Source organism: Muntiacus reevesi, chromosome 20, assembly GCF_963930625.1.
Source record: "Muntiacus reevesi chromosome 20, mMunRee1.1, whole genome shotgun sequence".
NCBI lineage: Eukaryota > Metazoa > Chordata > Mammalia > Artiodactyla > Cervidae > Muntiacus > Muntiacus reevesi.
The window spans coordinates 18682144-18699821 of NC_089268.1; the positions used below are offsets into that span (position 1 = coordinate 18682144).

The window sequence follows — 17678 nt, forward strand, 5'->3', positions numbered from 1 at the left end:
GTTGAATCGCTCCACTGCCAAAACACCATCTATATACATAGTCTCTGACCACATTAGCGTAGGGGAAAATTACAGGCTCCATGGCTAGTAGGCAAGTTCATCCATTGCTCTTACATTCAGCTTTCTTCACCAAGAGACATACTAGCCTCAAATCTAATCCAACATTAAACATCGAGAAGCTAGAAATAATGAAATGGCTCTCAGAAAGACTCAACCCAAACCTGCAATCTCCTGCAAAAGGAGGCAAAAACCAATAAAAAGGAATAGAAACAGTTAAAAGAATGCGATAATGTATAAATTTAGGCAGAAATCAGGTTGCCTGCTAGAAGCTCATGTCCTCCCTCCCTAGTTTTCCCAAAGGATGAGAGAGAACTGACTGCAATAAAAGTGAGTCCTAAAAAGGGCCCCATCTCCTGCAGCTCAGAATAGTCCAGTGACAAACTCTCTCTGAAAGCTTTGGTCAAGTCCAACTCTTTTCTTAAAGAATTGACTGAATGATGTAGGTGATGGGTACACAGAGCCTCACTGAACTGTTCTACTTTTTCTGTGTTTACACATTCCCTTAAGCAAGTTTAAAAAAAAAAAACACATATGTCCACATAAGTTTGTACGCCAATATTCATAGCAGCATTATTCATAACAGCCAAAAAGTAGAAACAACTAAAATGCTATCCATCCACTCAACACTGGTAACAGATAAACAAAATACATACAATGAGATTATTATCAGCAATAAAAAAAAAAATGAACCTCTATTATATGTAAAAACATGAATGAATCTTGAAAACATTATGCTATGTGAAAGACTCCAGTCACAAAAGACCACACATTGTATGATACTATTTCTACGAAATGGCCAGAATAAATACAGAAGAAGGTTAGTGAGAGGCTGGGGGGTGGGTAGCTAAGTGGCTGGGTGGGTGAGACTAGTAGCTAAGGATGACGCAAAAAGAAAAATTCTAAAATTGGTCACAGTGGTATATGTACAACTCTATGAATATACTAAAAATCACTGAACTGTACACTCTAAATGGGTGAACTGCAAAGGTATATGAATTATGGCTAAATAAAAAAGCTGCTAAAAAATGTATATGATGAGATAAAAAAGGTTCTCCAGAGCTCAAATTTCCCATTATTTTCCTGTGCTGATTCCTCAAAATGCCTGAAGAAAGTGACTGTGCTTCTGTCTTGTCCCTAAGGCAAGTAACAGGGAAAAAAATCCTACTCCCTACATCAGGGCAAGGAGGAGTTAGAAGATGAGAATACCATGAATGGAATGTATAATGTGCAGAGTACTCTGATATACAAGGGAAATCAACCTCATGTCTACACTTATTCAGAAGCTCAGAGTCTTCACACAACCTATTCACACTTCCTTTGCAGAGTAAGTTACAGTCCTACACAGAGAACTGCCATGGTGAGGAGAACGACAACCCTGGCAATCTGGCTGTAACCCAAACCTGGTATAAAATTTAACAGATCAAATATGGGAAGAGAAAGAATACAGGGTCTCAGGAAAAAATAAACACACACCTACATACAAATGATGGAAATGGCCTGTTTCATTAGCTGAAGACTGGACTCACAGTCAGGAAGACACTTTGCAAATGCCAACGTTCCTATGGCCTGGTTTTAGCAGACAGTAATTATCCACACAAACCAGATTGAGCAAGAGTGCTGAGGGCAAAAAAGTCTAAAGAATGGCCTGGAACCTCCTTTTAGAACCTTAATCTCACTTTCTCTAAAATAAATTTCTCTCTCTGAAATAGGATTCAAGAGAGAAAATTACTACCTCAAATACATTGAGAGGAAACTTTTAATTTTTATAACTTATAAACAAACAACTGTTTACCTGAAGCACACATGCATAACAGTTTATGGAAAGGGGAGCTGATACCCTAGAACTAGCAAGAGGAAATGCTAAAGTCACCTCAAAACCTGAGCTCCTAAGGAAGGAAGAGAATCACATTATGCACCACCTACTCAGACTGCCTACTCAATCATCTCCCAAAATAGAAGCAGCCAGAAGGGCATGGGCTGTTGCCTCAATTAAGTGATATAGTCACATACCTTGAAGCTCTATCTTCAGAAGCTTCAGTGTTATATGACTGTCCTGCCTTGCTTCACTGCATTGAATAGTCACTGAAGCTTTGAAGTAAATATTACCAAAGGGCAGCACTGGTCCTCACACTTCCTGCCCAGCTGTCCCCCACCTGCCTGCCTATATTCTGTGCACTACTTCACAGAGAGTCACAGTTTAAAAGAACATTATATTGATTTACTGCTACTGCTAAACATTTGTGAAAACTTCCAATATACTTGGCAGAGACCATTAACAGACATGGTTCTCAGCTCTCAGAAAGAGTGCTTTCCCTGCACTCCCATTCTAACTCTTTTACTTTGGCAAGGTGAAAAACATGTAATGCGATTCTTTACCTCCCATACATACCTAAGTTTCTAGTACCTGAAATCTATATTTAACACCTGTAGAGTATATTTGCCCTTCCTTAGCCCTCAGTGGTTGTAAAGTAATAACTGAAATTAAACATTTTAAAAGATCTCTTTCTATTAATGCCTATATATGTGTGTGCCTGTATACAATAAATATGAATTTATCGAAATCTTTTCTGAATCTATATATATTTCAGCCTGGACAAGCTGAAAAAGAACACCATTTAAAAAAAGATTTCTAAGGACTTCCCTGGTGGTTCAAAGGTTAAGAATCTGCCAGTCAATGCAGGGGACACAGGTCTGATCCCTGGTCCAGGAGATTCCATATGCTATGGGACAACTAAGCCAGTGTACCCCAACTACTGTGTCCAAGCTCTAGAGCCTGTGCTGTGCTACAAGGAAGCCACTGTAGTGAGAAGCCCTTGGGTTGCAACTAGAGTAGTCCCCACTCAAAGGAACTAGAGAAAGCTCGACTGCAGCAATGAAGACCCAGTGCAGCCATAAATAAGTAGATTTCCCAGATATCCTATTTTGTTCAGAACTTTCCTTTGCAGAAGGGACCCCTAGTTCCACTATTTTAGAATCTGTATCATCTCAACTGTTTTTAATTTGGGGAACTGTTTATATTCCCTCAACTTCCCCCTTTCCAGTTGGGGCCAGGATGACCTTTTTTTTTTGGCCAAGCTGCACTCAGGATTGGAGTTCCCTGGCCAGGGATCAAACCCATGCCTCCTACAGTGGAAGCAGAGTCTTAACCACTGGGCCACTAGGGAAGTCTTAGATCTTTTAAAGTCTTTTTTTCTGCATAATTGTTTCAGCAACAGAGTCCACCCCACTCTTTTCAATGTTATACTTTCTACTGGACATAGGGCATAAACTTCAGTGCCGGTACCACCCTTTCAAATACATCATTCGGAAAACAGCAACATTTCTACCTTCAAGTACTCGTATGGTGCCCTGCCTCAGATGAAGCTTACCTATCTGCATCCTCCAGATTTTCCACTGGTGACCCCAGTCGATCACTAAGTCTCCTCCGTTCTGGTATGCCAACACAGAAGTGGTCATTGCCAACAGTGATCCGTAAGCTCTGTTCCAAAGAAGAGTCAGATCGCAGACCAGGAGAGCGTCTCTACAAAAGTAAAAGATAGTAACAGTCAAAAGGGTCAAGACATTCCTACACTCAAAACTGTTCTCCTTCCTAAAACTATGGTCCTACAGGGTGAGAAATGATTATGGTAAGATACTACTCCAAAAATAAAGGACTTAAAAAAAAATAATCAAGGACTTCACTGGTGGTCTAGTGGCCTGGGTTCCATTTCTGGTTGGGGAACTACATCCCACATGCCACAATTAAAGTATTCCCATGCTCCAACTAAGACCTTGTGCAGCCAGATAAATAAACATATATATATATATATATAATTTTTTAATTATCATTTTCTTAGATAAAAGTCCATACTTCCAATCCTCCCAAATTCTTTAATTTTCTGGCACCAGGCATGGGGTCAGAGGAGTGAATTAAGTCTGCTACCAGAATCTTTATATTTCCAATAAAGGAGACAAGCCAAACAGGCTAAAAAATATATATATCTCTGATGGCACTGTGAAGTGTTATAAAGTCATTAAAACATGATGACATGAAAGATTGGGGAAAAGGAGCTACTTCAGATAAGATGGTTAGAGAAGGCTTTCTGAGGTGATACCATTTAATCTGGAGCCTGAATGATGAGATGTCAGTCTTGCAAAGAACAGATGGAAGATGTTTCAGGCAAAAAGAGCATGCTTTGCAATGAGCTTAGCATGTTTGGGAGAACAGAAAGGTGGCCAGCGTGACTGCAGCGAAGTGACACAAAACAGGCAGAAGCCACAGTTAGGAAATTTGGATTTTTATTCTTAGTTTAACAAGCCACAGAAGGGGTTCATACAGGGGAGTGACATAACTACATACTTCCTCTAGATGCTTACTCTGTTCACATCCTCATCTTCTTCAGGTCTTTATTAAGAAATCACATTCCCAGAAGGCCTTCTCTGGCTACCTTACGAAAAATTGTAACTCCTTTCTGTTTTTTCTCTTAGCACTTAATCCTGTTTAACATGCCAAGACATTTTACTTCTCTTATTATCCAACTCCCCCTGTCAGAACATAAGCTCAACTAGGGCAGGGTTTTTGACTGGTTTGTTCATTACTTTATTCCCAGTGTGCAGAACAGCATGGTAAGCGTTCAATAAATCTCTCTCAAATACATAAAATGGAGGTCTTTAAAAATCATTTTGATTTCTAGGTATAGAAAAAACTGGATGGTAACAAAAGTGGAGTGTAATGGAGCCTAATGCGATAAACTGAGCAAGAGATAATAAAGTTTAGGCAAGAATGATGGCAGGAGGACAACAGCTTGGAGGATGTATTTTGGAGGGAGAGCTGATAGTTTAGATAAATGAAGTTATCCTTACAGACTGGGAGAAGGGAGATGATCACTGTTTCTGGCTGAGCAACGAGTGATGTCATTTACTGAGACAAAAGACTGGAGCAAATAGGTTGTGCATTGGAGAAGAAAGGGGAAGTTATGGAAACTCATCGTTTTTTGTTTTCCTTACTTTCTCTGTAGTGATTAACATTCAGACTATCATACTCAGCTACGAAAATCTTAAAATCTTAATAAGTCAGTTCACCTATGACCAAGAGTACCCAGGTACTGTTAAGAGATCCACTAAATAAAACAGAAACTTTGTCACTTTTTTTTTTTTTTAAAGGATTGGTTAACTAATAATAAAAACAAACACCAAAACACCAGATCCTGCCCAGAGGCTCTACTAACGGAGAGATGCGTGAAAAGTCAGTATTACCTCTAAACTAACCTTTTTAACCTCATGCTCTGTCCCTTCAGCAGGGAAACATAACAGTTAAATTCAGGGTATTGGGAACCAGGCAAAGAACTGAATCACACTCCACCACTTGTTATGGGCATCGCCTTGATTAAGTTTCTTAAACCTCTGTGAGTTCCTTCGCTGTTAGATAAGCAGTAACTCTCCCCTCCGCCCCCCCAAAAAGGTTGTGAATGTTCACAGAGAACGTGTAAAGTGAAGGGCTGAGCATCATTCCTGCCACACAACTAGGTTAAGTGGCAGCAGCTATTACAACGACTGTGGACACCCTCACTTCGATTTCGGAGAAGCAGCTCCAACACAGAGACCGAACAGTTTACATTCTCTCGGTGTCTATCCTGAGAACTGTTTAAGTCACCCTAAGTCGCCACAAAGACATTTCACCCTTTTCCAGATCCAGGGCGCAGCTCAGTTCTAGGGGGACACACACACAAAACCACCCAACTCTAAGGACACCACTACTGAAAAAGTACCAGACACACGGCGTGGAGGAGCTTCCCCTCGCCCGGCAAACTTTTTCACACCTCACACAGAGGGAGAGAACCAGCCTATTCCCAGGAAACGCAGCACGGCGTCCCGAGCCGGCGCCCGGGCGCGTCCAGAATCCGTTATTGTGCAAATGAAGTTCCCGGGGCTGACCGGGAACCTCCTGGCTCGGGTGTCGCTGAGGGGAGCCGTGGGGATGAAGGGCTTCCATGTGGGGACCCCGGCCTGGAGGCCTCGGGTCGTGCGGGCGGCGAGGGTTTCTGAAAGCGGGAATCCCGGGCGAGGGGGCTGGAGCATAGAGTCCGGGTGGAGGGGTGGGATTACCCGGCTGCCGCTGTCGCCTGGATGGTCTCCGCGGCCGTCCCTGGCGAAGTCGGCGCGGGACTCCCCCCGGCTGCTCCCTCGGAAGCCGGCCGAGCCCGGCGGGAAGAGTCGTCTGCCCCGCGGCGGCGACGGGGAGCCGCGACGGGCCCGCGGCGGGGACGGGGAGCCGCGACGACCCCGCTGCGGGGATGGCGAGGCCCGGCGGCCGCGGAGCGGAGACGGGGATCCGCGGCGACCCCGCGGAGGGGACGGAGAGGCCCGGCGGCCGCGGTGCCCTGACGGAGAGCGGGGCCGGCGAGCCGGGGTCCGCGACGAGGAGGAGCAGGAGGACGGCGGTGAGGTGCGGCGAGCCGGGCCTGAGGAGGAGCCAGAGCTGCGGCCGGGGCGCGGGTCGCCCCCGCCGCTCTCTTTAGGCCGGTGTGAAGAGACGGAGGAGCGGGCGCCGCTGCGGTACATGGTCCTGGCAGCCGCGGCCACGGCGGCAGCGCCAACCTGGGGGCGCCCCGGACGCGGGCCCCCAGCGCGCCGCCGCAGCTGCAACCCCGGCCGCCACGGCCGCCGTGCGCCGCCCCCGCAGCCGGAGCAGCCCCCTCCCCTCAGCCCCACGCCGCCCCTGGGGCCCGGTTGAGCGCGCCCCCGCGGCCGCGGCTGGCGGTTGGAGGGCGCGAGCACGGGCCCGACACACCCCCCCGCCCTCCGGGGCTCCCCGTTCCTCCACTCAGGGAGCGGCCAAGGGAGCCAGAAGTGGGGAGGAGCACGAAGGGCGGTGCGAGGCTGGGCGAGGGGAGGGGAGGAGAAGCGCGCGACCCGCGCTCCTCACGCTCCGCCTCCAAGCCGGCAAGATGGCGGCCGCTGAGCCGCCCACTTCCCCTCCTCCGGCGAACACGTGACCCCAAGGGCTCTGCCCGGGCTGGGCCGAGCGGAAGGGAACGGATTAGTGGGAGCGGAGTTGGCTCTTCCGGGGATGCTCGCGTCCTCGGGACGCTGGTGGCTTCGAGGGGGCGGGAGCATCTTTACTTTTCCCCTACCCGCAACCCTGTTAATTTACGTGGGGACAAGAAATGGTTGTAAGTGATGGGAATATTAAAAACCTGCAAGGCGTTATGGGGAAGATTACGCACCTCGGCAAGAACGACCGACGAAGTCCCGGCTCCCATAGAAGCCACACCACGGCCAACAATTTACTTTCTATTTTGCCTCTTTTGTAGAAGTTGAAATTGAGGATGGGAAGTGCGGAATGGGGGCGATTCGGGGGCGAGAATCAAACCCAAAGCAGGCACCCGAGTAAAATTGTCGCTGTCTCAATCAGAACACTTATCGTGAACGTAGCTCACCGCTAGGGGTCTACATCGTGACAGCTAGGAGGCCTGGAGAGATTTTGGAAGGGATTTGGAATCCTCCAGTCTGCGACCAGATTTTTCCTGGACTCTTGGGTGCAGTGGTAGTCCCTGTATACTAAGTACAGGGACTCAGGGTCCTGCATACATTCTAAGTACAAAAGTTAAAAAAAAATAAGAAAAACAATGGTCAAAACATGAAAAAAAAAATGTTGATGCTAAATTGAACTCTTCAAAATAAAGTACTAATGGCTTGAAAGTTTTCCTCTATTAGAAACACAAAGCCTGAAATTGGTATGAAAATCAAGTTTCTGTTTGCAAAGAAGAGACAACACAAAAAATTAATTTAAAAAGATTTCCATTTTCTTTTCTTTTCTTTTTTTTTGATAGAGCTGTGGGGCTTGTGGGATCTTAGTTTCCTGACCAGGGATTGAACCCTGGCCTGGCAGTGAAAGCGCTAAGCCCTAACCACTGGACTGCCAGGGCATTCCCTAAGGTTCCCATTTTCTAGTTGATATTTTTCATATTAAATTTAGAGTCTGTCCAATTTCACATGTTTGTATAATGGCATTTACTTACCTCATAGCTCAGTAAAATTAAAATAAATTTTTACTAATTGATCTCTCTCACACCCATCTTCACTCAGTATTGCTTGCTCCCTAGAGGCATTTGAATTTCCAGTTGCTGACTTTGGATTTTCTGGCCTAAAGAGGCCTTCATCATGTCAAGATTCTTAATATATTCTCCCATATTTGTTAACACTTTTAACGATTTTGTTTCCCATATTCAGTTTACATGGAATTTTTTATATGAATCCTTGCATAGTCCGTTAAATTAAATCTCAGATTATTTTTCACAGATAGCCAATTTTGTTTGAAATATGAGTTGGGATTATCTGTATAGTGGGAAGTCATCATGAGGGAATGAGTTATCAGCTAATGAATGAATGCTGTCAAATGCCAGTTATCCAGATCTCAACCCAGTTCTGTTGTTTTCTTTTAACTGTGTAATGTGACAGTACAGAGCTTTCTTTAATGTGATTTCTCTGTGAAAAGAAAACTACCAGGATTGATGGTAGTAAAAGAAGTGACAGTAAAGCAATCTGAGAAAGTGATGGCTCTTATGCAGAAAATATGAGTTATGTACAAGGTTTCTGAGCAGTCTAAAAATATGTTTCATAACGTGTGCGACAGAGACCCGAAATCTAAGATTTAGATACAGTAGCTCAGCAGGTAAAAGTCCTATCAAAGAAGAGTGACAGCCTCTGTAAGTGAGGCTGCCATGTAAAATGTCCTGGAAATCTTGAGTGGTAAACAACCTGCCAATGCAGGAGATGCTGGAAACGCTGGTTTGATCCCTGGGCTGGGAAGATCCCCTGGAGGAGGAAATGGCAACCCACTCCAGTATTTTCTTGCCCTATAGTTCATTGGATTGCAAACAGTCGGATGCAACTGGGTGACTGAGCACTCATGCACCATATCTGGGGCTCCTATCATGCTTAGCACCAGAAAAAGAATGCTTCCTTCCCCATTTCAAAAAGGGGAGTGTTATGACTTTTCTAGTCACTACAGCTGTGAATGCAAGCACCTTGTATCACCTCTGGGAATCAGGAAAGAGTAGTTATAAAATGCTCTTTCTTTCCTTGCTGTGGAACTGAAGAAGCTATGTGCTCCAGAAGGTACAGCCTGTCAGCCTGGGTCCTAAGTGACTACGTGGAGCAGAGTGCTAATTAAAACTCTGCCAGAGGTGTACACTCGGTCTTTATTATTCTGTGTATGAATTTTGGTTACCCATTGCTTTTGGTGTTATCTAAGCAAATTGGAAATAGTGGCTGACTTTATTTTTCTGGGCTCCAAAATCACTGCAGATGGCAATTGCAGCCTTGAAATTAGAAGATGCTTACTCCTTGGAAGGAGAGTTATGACCAACCTAGACAGCATGTTAAAAAGTGGAGACATTACTTTGTCCACAAAGGTCCATCTAGTCAAGGCTATGACTTTTCCAGTAGTCATGTATGGATGTGAGAGTTGGACTATGAAGAAAGCTGAGCGCCAAAGAATTGATGCTTTTGAACTGTGGTGTTGGAGAAGACTGTTGAGAGTCCTTGGACTGCAAGGAGGTCCAACCAGTCCATCCTAAAGTGGATCAGTCCTGGGTGTTCATTGGTAGGACTGACATTGAAGCTGAAACTCCAATACTTTGGCCACCTGATGCAAAGAGCTGACTCATTTGAAAAGACCCTGATGCTGGGAAAGATTGAGGGAGGGAGGAGAAGGGGACGACAGAGGATGAGATGGTTGGATGGCATCACCAGCTTAATGGACATGGGTTTGGGTAGACTCTGGGAGTTGGTGATGGACAGGGAGGCCTGGCGTGCTGCGGTTCATGGGGTCGCAGAGTCAGACATGACTGATTGACTGAACTGAACTGAACTGAAGCAAATATGAAGAAAATGTGAATAGGTGTTTATAGCTCATTGGAGTCCATATATGCTGAATCAGGGATAGTTACACTGTATCAACTTTTCCTCTTCAATCCTTTTCTAATACTGAATAATTATTTTTATCAGGGGAGCTGGCCCCAAAGTATATAATTGGAAAACTCCCTTGCTTCCCCTTCACACCTGCCCTAAATATACTTTCATATATTTCATATTTTTCACATGTTTTCATATTCTTCATATATTTCATATATTTTCACGTTTTCATAATCTTCATATATTTCATATACTTTCATATATTTCATATACTTTCATATTTTTCATATTTTTCATATATTTCATATTTTTCATATATTTTCATATATTTCATATATTTCATATTTTTCATATATTTTCATATTATTCATATTTTCATATACTTTCATATATTTCATACTTTCATATTTTTCATATTTTTCATATATTTCATATTTTTTCATATATTCTCATATTATTCATATTTTTCATATACTTTCATATTTTTCATATATTTCATATATTTCATATATTTTCATATTATTCATATTTTTCATATATTTCATATTTTTCATATATTTTCATATTATTCATATTTTTCATATACTTTCATATTTTTCATATATTTTCATATTATTCACATATTTCATATACTTTCATATATTTCATATTTTCATAAATTTTCATATTATTCATATTTTTCATATACTTTCATATATTTCATATACTTTCATATTTTTCATATTATTCATATTTTTCATATACTTTCATATTTTTCATATATTTTCATATTTTTCATATTTTTCATATATTTTCATATTATTCATATTTTTCATATACTTTCATGTTTTTAATATTTTTCATATACTTTCATATATTTCATATTTTTCATATATTTTCATATTATTCATATATTTCATATACTTTCATATTTTTCATATATTTTCATATTCCTCATATATTTCGTATACTTTCATATATTTCATATTTTTCACATATTTTCATATTATTCATATATTTCATATACTTCATATTTTTAATATTTTTCATATACTTTCATATATTTCATATACTTTCATATATTTCATATTTTTCATATACTTTCATATATTTCATATACTTTCATATTTTTCATATTTTCACATCTTTTCATATTCTTCATATATTTCATATATTTTCATACATTTAGGCCCTAAATGTAATTCAACTCTCAACTTCATTCATGCTAAAGGTTTGCCCCTCCTCTAGCTCTTGCCTGCTTCAGGTGTGAGTCTTGCTGTGATAAAGGAAGATGTGCCGAGTTTCTCCACATCCTTACTCCTCAGAGTTTACTCCTTCTCTCTTGCTGACCAGCTGCTGTTTCTAAACTCCTCCCCTAGGGTTTGGTATAAGAGGAGAAAAGGTTAGGGGAAAGGGCCATAGCTTTTTCCAATTGGGGCGGGATGCTGTTATCGTCGAAATTTGGTTCCCTGTGGCCTTGGAGGACTCAAGAAAGTTGGCTCTTTCTCTCTTGTGTGTGTCACTGTTATGGGCTTTTTTTAGCTCTTACTGGGACCTAGGCAATGCCTCTCCTCTGATTAACTGCCTATGACTCCTCTCCCCCTGCCTCCAAGTTCATGGCCTGCTGCAGATTCTGTAAAATATGCTCTCATGAAGTTCCTTTCCTCTCAGAGCATCCCTTGTGGGAAGGACCTTTTTAATGACTTCACGTTGTTTCCTTCTAGGCATACTTGTCCCACAGGACAACTCATGCATCTTTGCCCTACTGGCAAGGGCAGTGCAGCTCATTCTCTGTGCAACCCACCTTACTCCTCGTCCCAGGAAAGCTGGTCAGCCAGCATTTTGCATATGGACTTCCTCAGGTGGGAGTTAGGACATGAGTCCCTGTGGACTTTCTAATTCTAGGAGATCTAAGCCAAACATTCTGCAAGGTGCTAGTGGAGGTCTGTGTCTCACTTGGGTGTGCGTGTGTGTGTTAGTCACTCAGTCATGTCCAACTCTTTGTGACCCCATGGGCCATAGTGAAAGGTGGTTGCTGAACCACGCAAAGACGCCAGGATTCTTGGCCTCTGGAGGAGAAGAATTCAATCCGGGGCCACAGACGAGGCTTGATTGCTCAGAGCTTTTGTGTAATAAAGTTTTATTAAAGTGTAAAGGAGATAGAGAAAGATTCTGACATGAGCATCAGAAGGGGGCAGAAAGAGTACCCCCTTGCTAGTGTTAGCAATGGAATTATATACTCTCTAACTAGTTATTACAGTGAATCACAAGAATGTCTGGAGGTTGTAAAGACCTCACTAGCCCTACTCCCATAATTTACACCTTAAGATGACAGGATGAGACAGAAGGTTTTTTCCAGACTGTCCTCAGACAGGATACGTTATTGTTATATAATCCTAAGGAATGTAGAGGGACCAAAGAAGTTTGTCCTTTCTTCCTCCTTGAGAATTCCAGACCCCTCTCTCCTTGGGGACCCCTGGACTTCTTATCACTCTGCCTAGGAATTGACTCTCTCAATAGCCTGCTAGTCTCCTCTGTCCTTGGAATTCTCCAGGCAAGATTACTGGAGTGGGTAGCCATTCCCTTCTCCAAAGGATCTTCCTGACCCAGGAGTCAAACCCAGGTCTCCCACATTACGGGCAGATTCTTCACGATCTGAGCCACCAGGGAAGCCCCCACTTGGCTTTCAGCAAAGGGGAAAACCCCCCTCTCCCTCCCCAGAATGGTGGGAGAGGATATAGCTCACAGGGAATTCCCCAACACAATTCTCCTTCTCTTATATTGATTCAATGTGGATAATTATTAATAGTAATGCTGGCAGACTGGTTCACAATCTTATCCCATCTCCCTTTGAAATGGATGGGAGAAGAGGTTGCCTGGCATTTATTGTGTTGCTTTCTGCCTTTGAGACTTCTGCTGAAACTCCAAAGACAATAGGGAGCATCTAACTAACATCCTGTCACAACTCCTGTGTGTCATCAATTCACAAAACTCTTATTAGGACTTCCCTGATGGTCCAGTGGTTAAGATTCTGCACTGCCAATGCAGGGGGGCACAATTTCGATCCCTGGTTGGGAAACTAAGATCCACATGTTGTACGGTGTGGCTAAAAAAACGAGAGAGAGAGAGAGAGAAACTTACTAGACAGATGAAAACGGCTTACAGCTTTTACACACACACACACACACACACACACACACATACTCTGTAACAGACATATAGCAATGACAGACAAAACTTGAAAAGAGTGAAGAGATCTAAACTTTAAAACATCAACACCTCTGTGAATTTGCTGAAGCCATAGAGCCCCTGGCTCCGAAATAAGTCTGGAATCAAGGGTAGCAGTCAGAGATTTATGCCTCCCAGGAGGTGAGGGATCTAGGACTGATTTTCAGCTTGAAGCCAAGGACAACTTTGCCCCTACAAGCAAGCTGAACAAAACTATTGTCAACCTTCTGCTTGGGGCCATAGCCTTATGGAAAGCTGTGTGCTGAGAGGGTGGGACAAAAATGTTGGCAGTCTTTAGATGAGAACTGAGCCTAGGCACTCCCTGTGAGTGGAGTGGCAATAGTGTGACACCCTACATATCAGTAATAATGAAACAGAGCAGGACCCTGAGGTCTTTGCCCCCCCATGTCCTCTGCCTGCCTTTTGTCTGTGGAAAGACTTAGGCAAAGAGTGAGTTTAATCAGAGAAGTGAGAACATGCAGAAACAAAGGCAAACAGTCAAAGAAGACCAAATAATAATAATGTACTAATTGAGCATAGTTAAGGACCTTTAGTCCCTCCTCAAGGGCTTCTAGATAATGCTCTGAGCCATATCTATATGGCTTATAGATGAACTGTCTTATAGATACTAAAACAAAAACCACCACAATACTGTAAAATAATTAGCCTCCAATTATAATTAATTAATTAATTTAAAAAAAAACAGGAGGGTGGAAGAAGCTAACTGCATGATAACTAGGCTGTACCCATGACATAAGCTGCTACAATTCCAAGAATTGGCTTCAAGAAATGGGAACAATTGGACCCTGGAACTGAAGATTAACTGTACCTAAAATAACCAAGATGATGCAGGTAAGACCACTGATGACCAATTTGAAGATGACTATCAGAGCTGACTGTACGCAGCCCCCTCTCCCTGTCTATAAAAGCTCCTACCCCCGGCTTGTGGGGGGCGGGGAGTGGTGGGAGGGGAGGGGGGCGGTTTGTCTTTAGACAGACATCTGCCCTTGCCCCACAGTTGCTGGCGTCTGAAATAAAGCAAACTTTCCCTTCCACCAGGTTGGCCTGTTTATTGGTTTTAGAGCGGTGAGCAGCTAGACCCCACTTTTTGGTAATAATAGTAATTAGAAAACATGATATTCTGTTCAACATGGTGGATTCCATTCATGCCTTTGTCACTATTAAGTCCCTAGACCCCGCTCAAGTGACTGTAAAGGATTTTATTTCTTTTTTAAGATATAATCTCATATGTGCAGTGTGGAAGTGTGAGAGATAGTGCCCTGTGGGGTTGATTTTAGTCAATGGGAGACATATTATTAGAAATGTAAACTACTCGCCAACACACAAATAATACAACTTTAGCTTCAAATTTCATGATACAGTTTTGTCTTCTCTGTTTCTTTAGCCCTTTTTATTGTCTAAATGACCATAAAGTGTATGAAAAGGTGCTAAACAGTTATCGGAGAAGTGAGAAAAGATACAAAACAAATTTCTAAAATAATTAAAATTAAAAATTAAGGGGCATAGAGCCATGGGAACTATCATACAGGGTTAGTGGGCATGTAAGTTACTATTGCCACTTTGAAACATTGGCAATAATTTTTTCTTTCTTTTTTTTGACCGTGCTGGGTCTTCATTGCTGCGTGGGTTTTCTCTAGTGGTGAACGGAGACTACTCTCTAGTTGCGGTGCATGGGTTTTTCATTGTGATGGCTTTTCTTGTTGCAGAGCATGGGCTCTGGGCTCTCAGACTTCAGTAGTTGTGGCTCCTGGGCTCTAGAGCACAGGTTCAATAGCTGTGGCCCATGGGATCTGTGGCATGTGGGATCTTCTCGGATCAGGGATCAAACCTGCATTGGCAGGTGGATTCTTTACCACTGAGCCACCAGAGAAGCCTGGCAATATTTTTTTAAAGTTGAACATATACAATGTGATCTAGCATTTCCTAGGTATATACCCATGAGAAATATCCACATATGTGCATCAAAAAGATAAGAAAAAGTTCTGGAAATGAATTGTGGTAATAGTTGTACAATATTGTGAATATACTTAATGCCACTGGATTTAAAATATATTTAATATATTTAAGTATATTTAAAAATAAATAAAAGGGGAAATATTATGTATATTTTACCACAATAAAAATGACACACAAAAATGTTCTCATGGCATTATTTATAGTAGTAAATATTTCATCTGTAGAATGAGTACTGTAGAATTTCAACTGTAGTAGATTCATACAATGGAATACCATATAGCAATGAAAAAGAAGATCATCACTAGATGCAACTATATGGATTTCACAGATACAGTGTTGTACCAAAGAAAGCCATGCAGACAAAAATACAAATTATATGATTTTATTTATACCAAGTTCAAAAAGTAAACAAAATTAATTATGGTGTCTGAAGTCAAGGTAATGGTTACATAAGGGGAGTTTCTGGAATCCTTTTCTATTTCTTGATTTAGATGTATTCATTTTGTGATAATTCATCAAGCTATATACTTAAGATTTTTGCACTTTTCTGTATTTTAGGATGAGGGATAGACTGGGTGTTTGAGGCTGGTAGATGCAAACTGTTGTATTTAGAATGGATAAACAACAAGTCTTGATGTATAGCACAGGGAACTATATTCAGTATTCTGTGATAAACCATAATGGAAAAGAATATTAAATATATATATATATATTTTTTTTAAATTGGAATCTCTGGAGTCCATCTACCCTGATTCCTTCAGAGCTTGATTGTATGTTGATCCAACCCTCTTAACAACTGGTCTTCCAAAATACAAATGATATATTGATATCCTGATATATTCTCCTTTGGTAGTATTTCAGCTAAGTATCAGAAAAATCCAACCAGCCTCACCATTCCTGTGACATATAAGGCTGGAGAGAACAATGAAACTGTTGTGCCTCCCCTCAAGTTTACATATAGGGAAAAGCACCCAGATGAAGCTCCCCTCTAGGAAATACTCTTCCAGAAAAACCTAGAAGGTAATAAAGTCTCAGACATTTTTAAAGTTACTAGCATTACAGGCAGAAGAAAGCCTTTCTATAGTATTATCTTTAGCAATAGCTGTGCAATAAAATTAAGTGAAATTGGTAGGTCAAATAGGAACTTGAAGACAAGAAGAAGAGCAGAAACTGAAAAGCAATTTTATGGTACTCCTATTACTATTCAGAATTTCTTAAGTTGGAAGGCCAAGTTTGATACAGAACTCTTGGAAATTTTTTTTAATGAATGAAAGTAAAAGAAAAAGCAGAAAAAAGTAAATTAAGTGGGAAACAGCTGTTTGAAACAGATCGTAATCTTGACACAGCTAATATCCAGTTCTTGGAGGATGCCGGATACAACGTGGAGGTAGATGAGTCACTGGCCCAGAAATTAAATGACTTGGAGCCAGAGGATAAGGAGGATGATCCAGACTACAGTCCTGCTGACCAGAGAGTGACTTGACCAACTAGTAAACTATCCTCCTCTTAGAGAGGCTTGACTGCCACAGCATCTGTGTCTATGCTGAGGGTGTGTATTGATTTTCTTTTCTTTTTTTCATAAGAAAAAATGATTTTCAGGAAAAAAGTCTTCTGATAGCTTTCATCATTGAGCTTAATAAACTGATCTTAAATTTTCAATCAATCAATAAAAATAATGAACTGCAGGTAATGACATGCATGCTTTTTAAAACTCTTAAGTTTTTAAGAGTGAAATGTGCTAATATCTGTCATTTCCTTCCAAGTGAATAAAAAAATAAGACCCTTGAAATCAATAGAAGGGATGAATAAATGAAAATTTGCATGATAAGGCAAACAAAGTAAAATCTTAACTGTAGAAATTAGGTGTTGAGCATTTGGGTATCACTGTACAATTCTTTCAACTTTTAAGTGTGAACATTTTCAGAATTAAGTAAAAGCTTCACCAGACTATGAGTCACTATATTGTACTTATATAATATTGTACATCAACTATACTTCAATAAATAATGAGTATAGAAACAACTCCTCCCCCCAAAACTTCATTAGATGCAGATAAGGTGATTTATAGAGAAAAATGTATAGTCCTAAATGTTTATATTACAAAAGAAAAGTTTAAAAAATTGCTCAGCTAAGTTTCCAGGTAAAAAACTAAAGAAAAGGAAATCACAATAACCTTGAAGAAAGAGGAAGAGTGGCAGTAATAAAAATGAAGGCAGAAATTAATTGAATACAACAGATGGTAAAAAGACAAAATAAGTTTCTTTAATTGTCTATACCAAATACAAAATAATAAGCTTAAAATTTTAAAAAAGACAAAAGAAAGTTCTTTAAAATAAACTAACTAAACAAGCAAAACTAGCAGAATTGATTGGTCAAGAGAAAAAAGAGAGGGCAAGAAAAAGTCTTAAAAAAGAGGGATTAAAAAAAAAAATGGAAAGAGTCACTCATTTCAGGCCAGTTCAGTCACTCAGTCGTGTCCAACTCCTTGCGACCCCATGGACTGTATAGCCTCCCAAGTTCCTCTCTGTCCTTGGGAT

At 41.3% G+C, this 17678-nt stretch overlaps 1 protein-coding gene and 1 pseudogene across 7 annotated transcripts in view; one reads left to right on the plus strand and one right to left on the minus strand.

The window, feature by feature from the left end:
* Positions 1–6729, minus strand: part of ZNF318 (zinc finger protein 318) — a 28381-nt gene extending 21652 nt beyond the window's left edge. For all 7 annotated transcript variants that reach the window (XR_010660021.1, XR_010660020.1, XM_065912481.1 and 4 more), the window contains exons 1-2: positions 6145–6729; positions 3429–3580 (exon numbers count right to left, since the gene is read on the minus strand). Coding sequence is in view for 5 of the 7 variants with exons in the window: in XM_065912481.1 (XP_065768553.1) it covers positions 3429–3580; positions 6145–6600 (608 nt within the window). In the remaining 2 variants the exon portion in view is untranslated. The remainder of the gene's footprint in view (positions 1–3428; positions 3581–6144) is intronic.
* Positions 6730–6986: 257 nt separating this feature from the next.
* On the plus strand, positions 6987–16624 carry LOC136151171 (RWD domain-containing protein 1 pseudogene; annotated as a pseudogene).
* The last annotated feature ends 1054 nt before the right edge of the window (positions 16625–17678 follow it).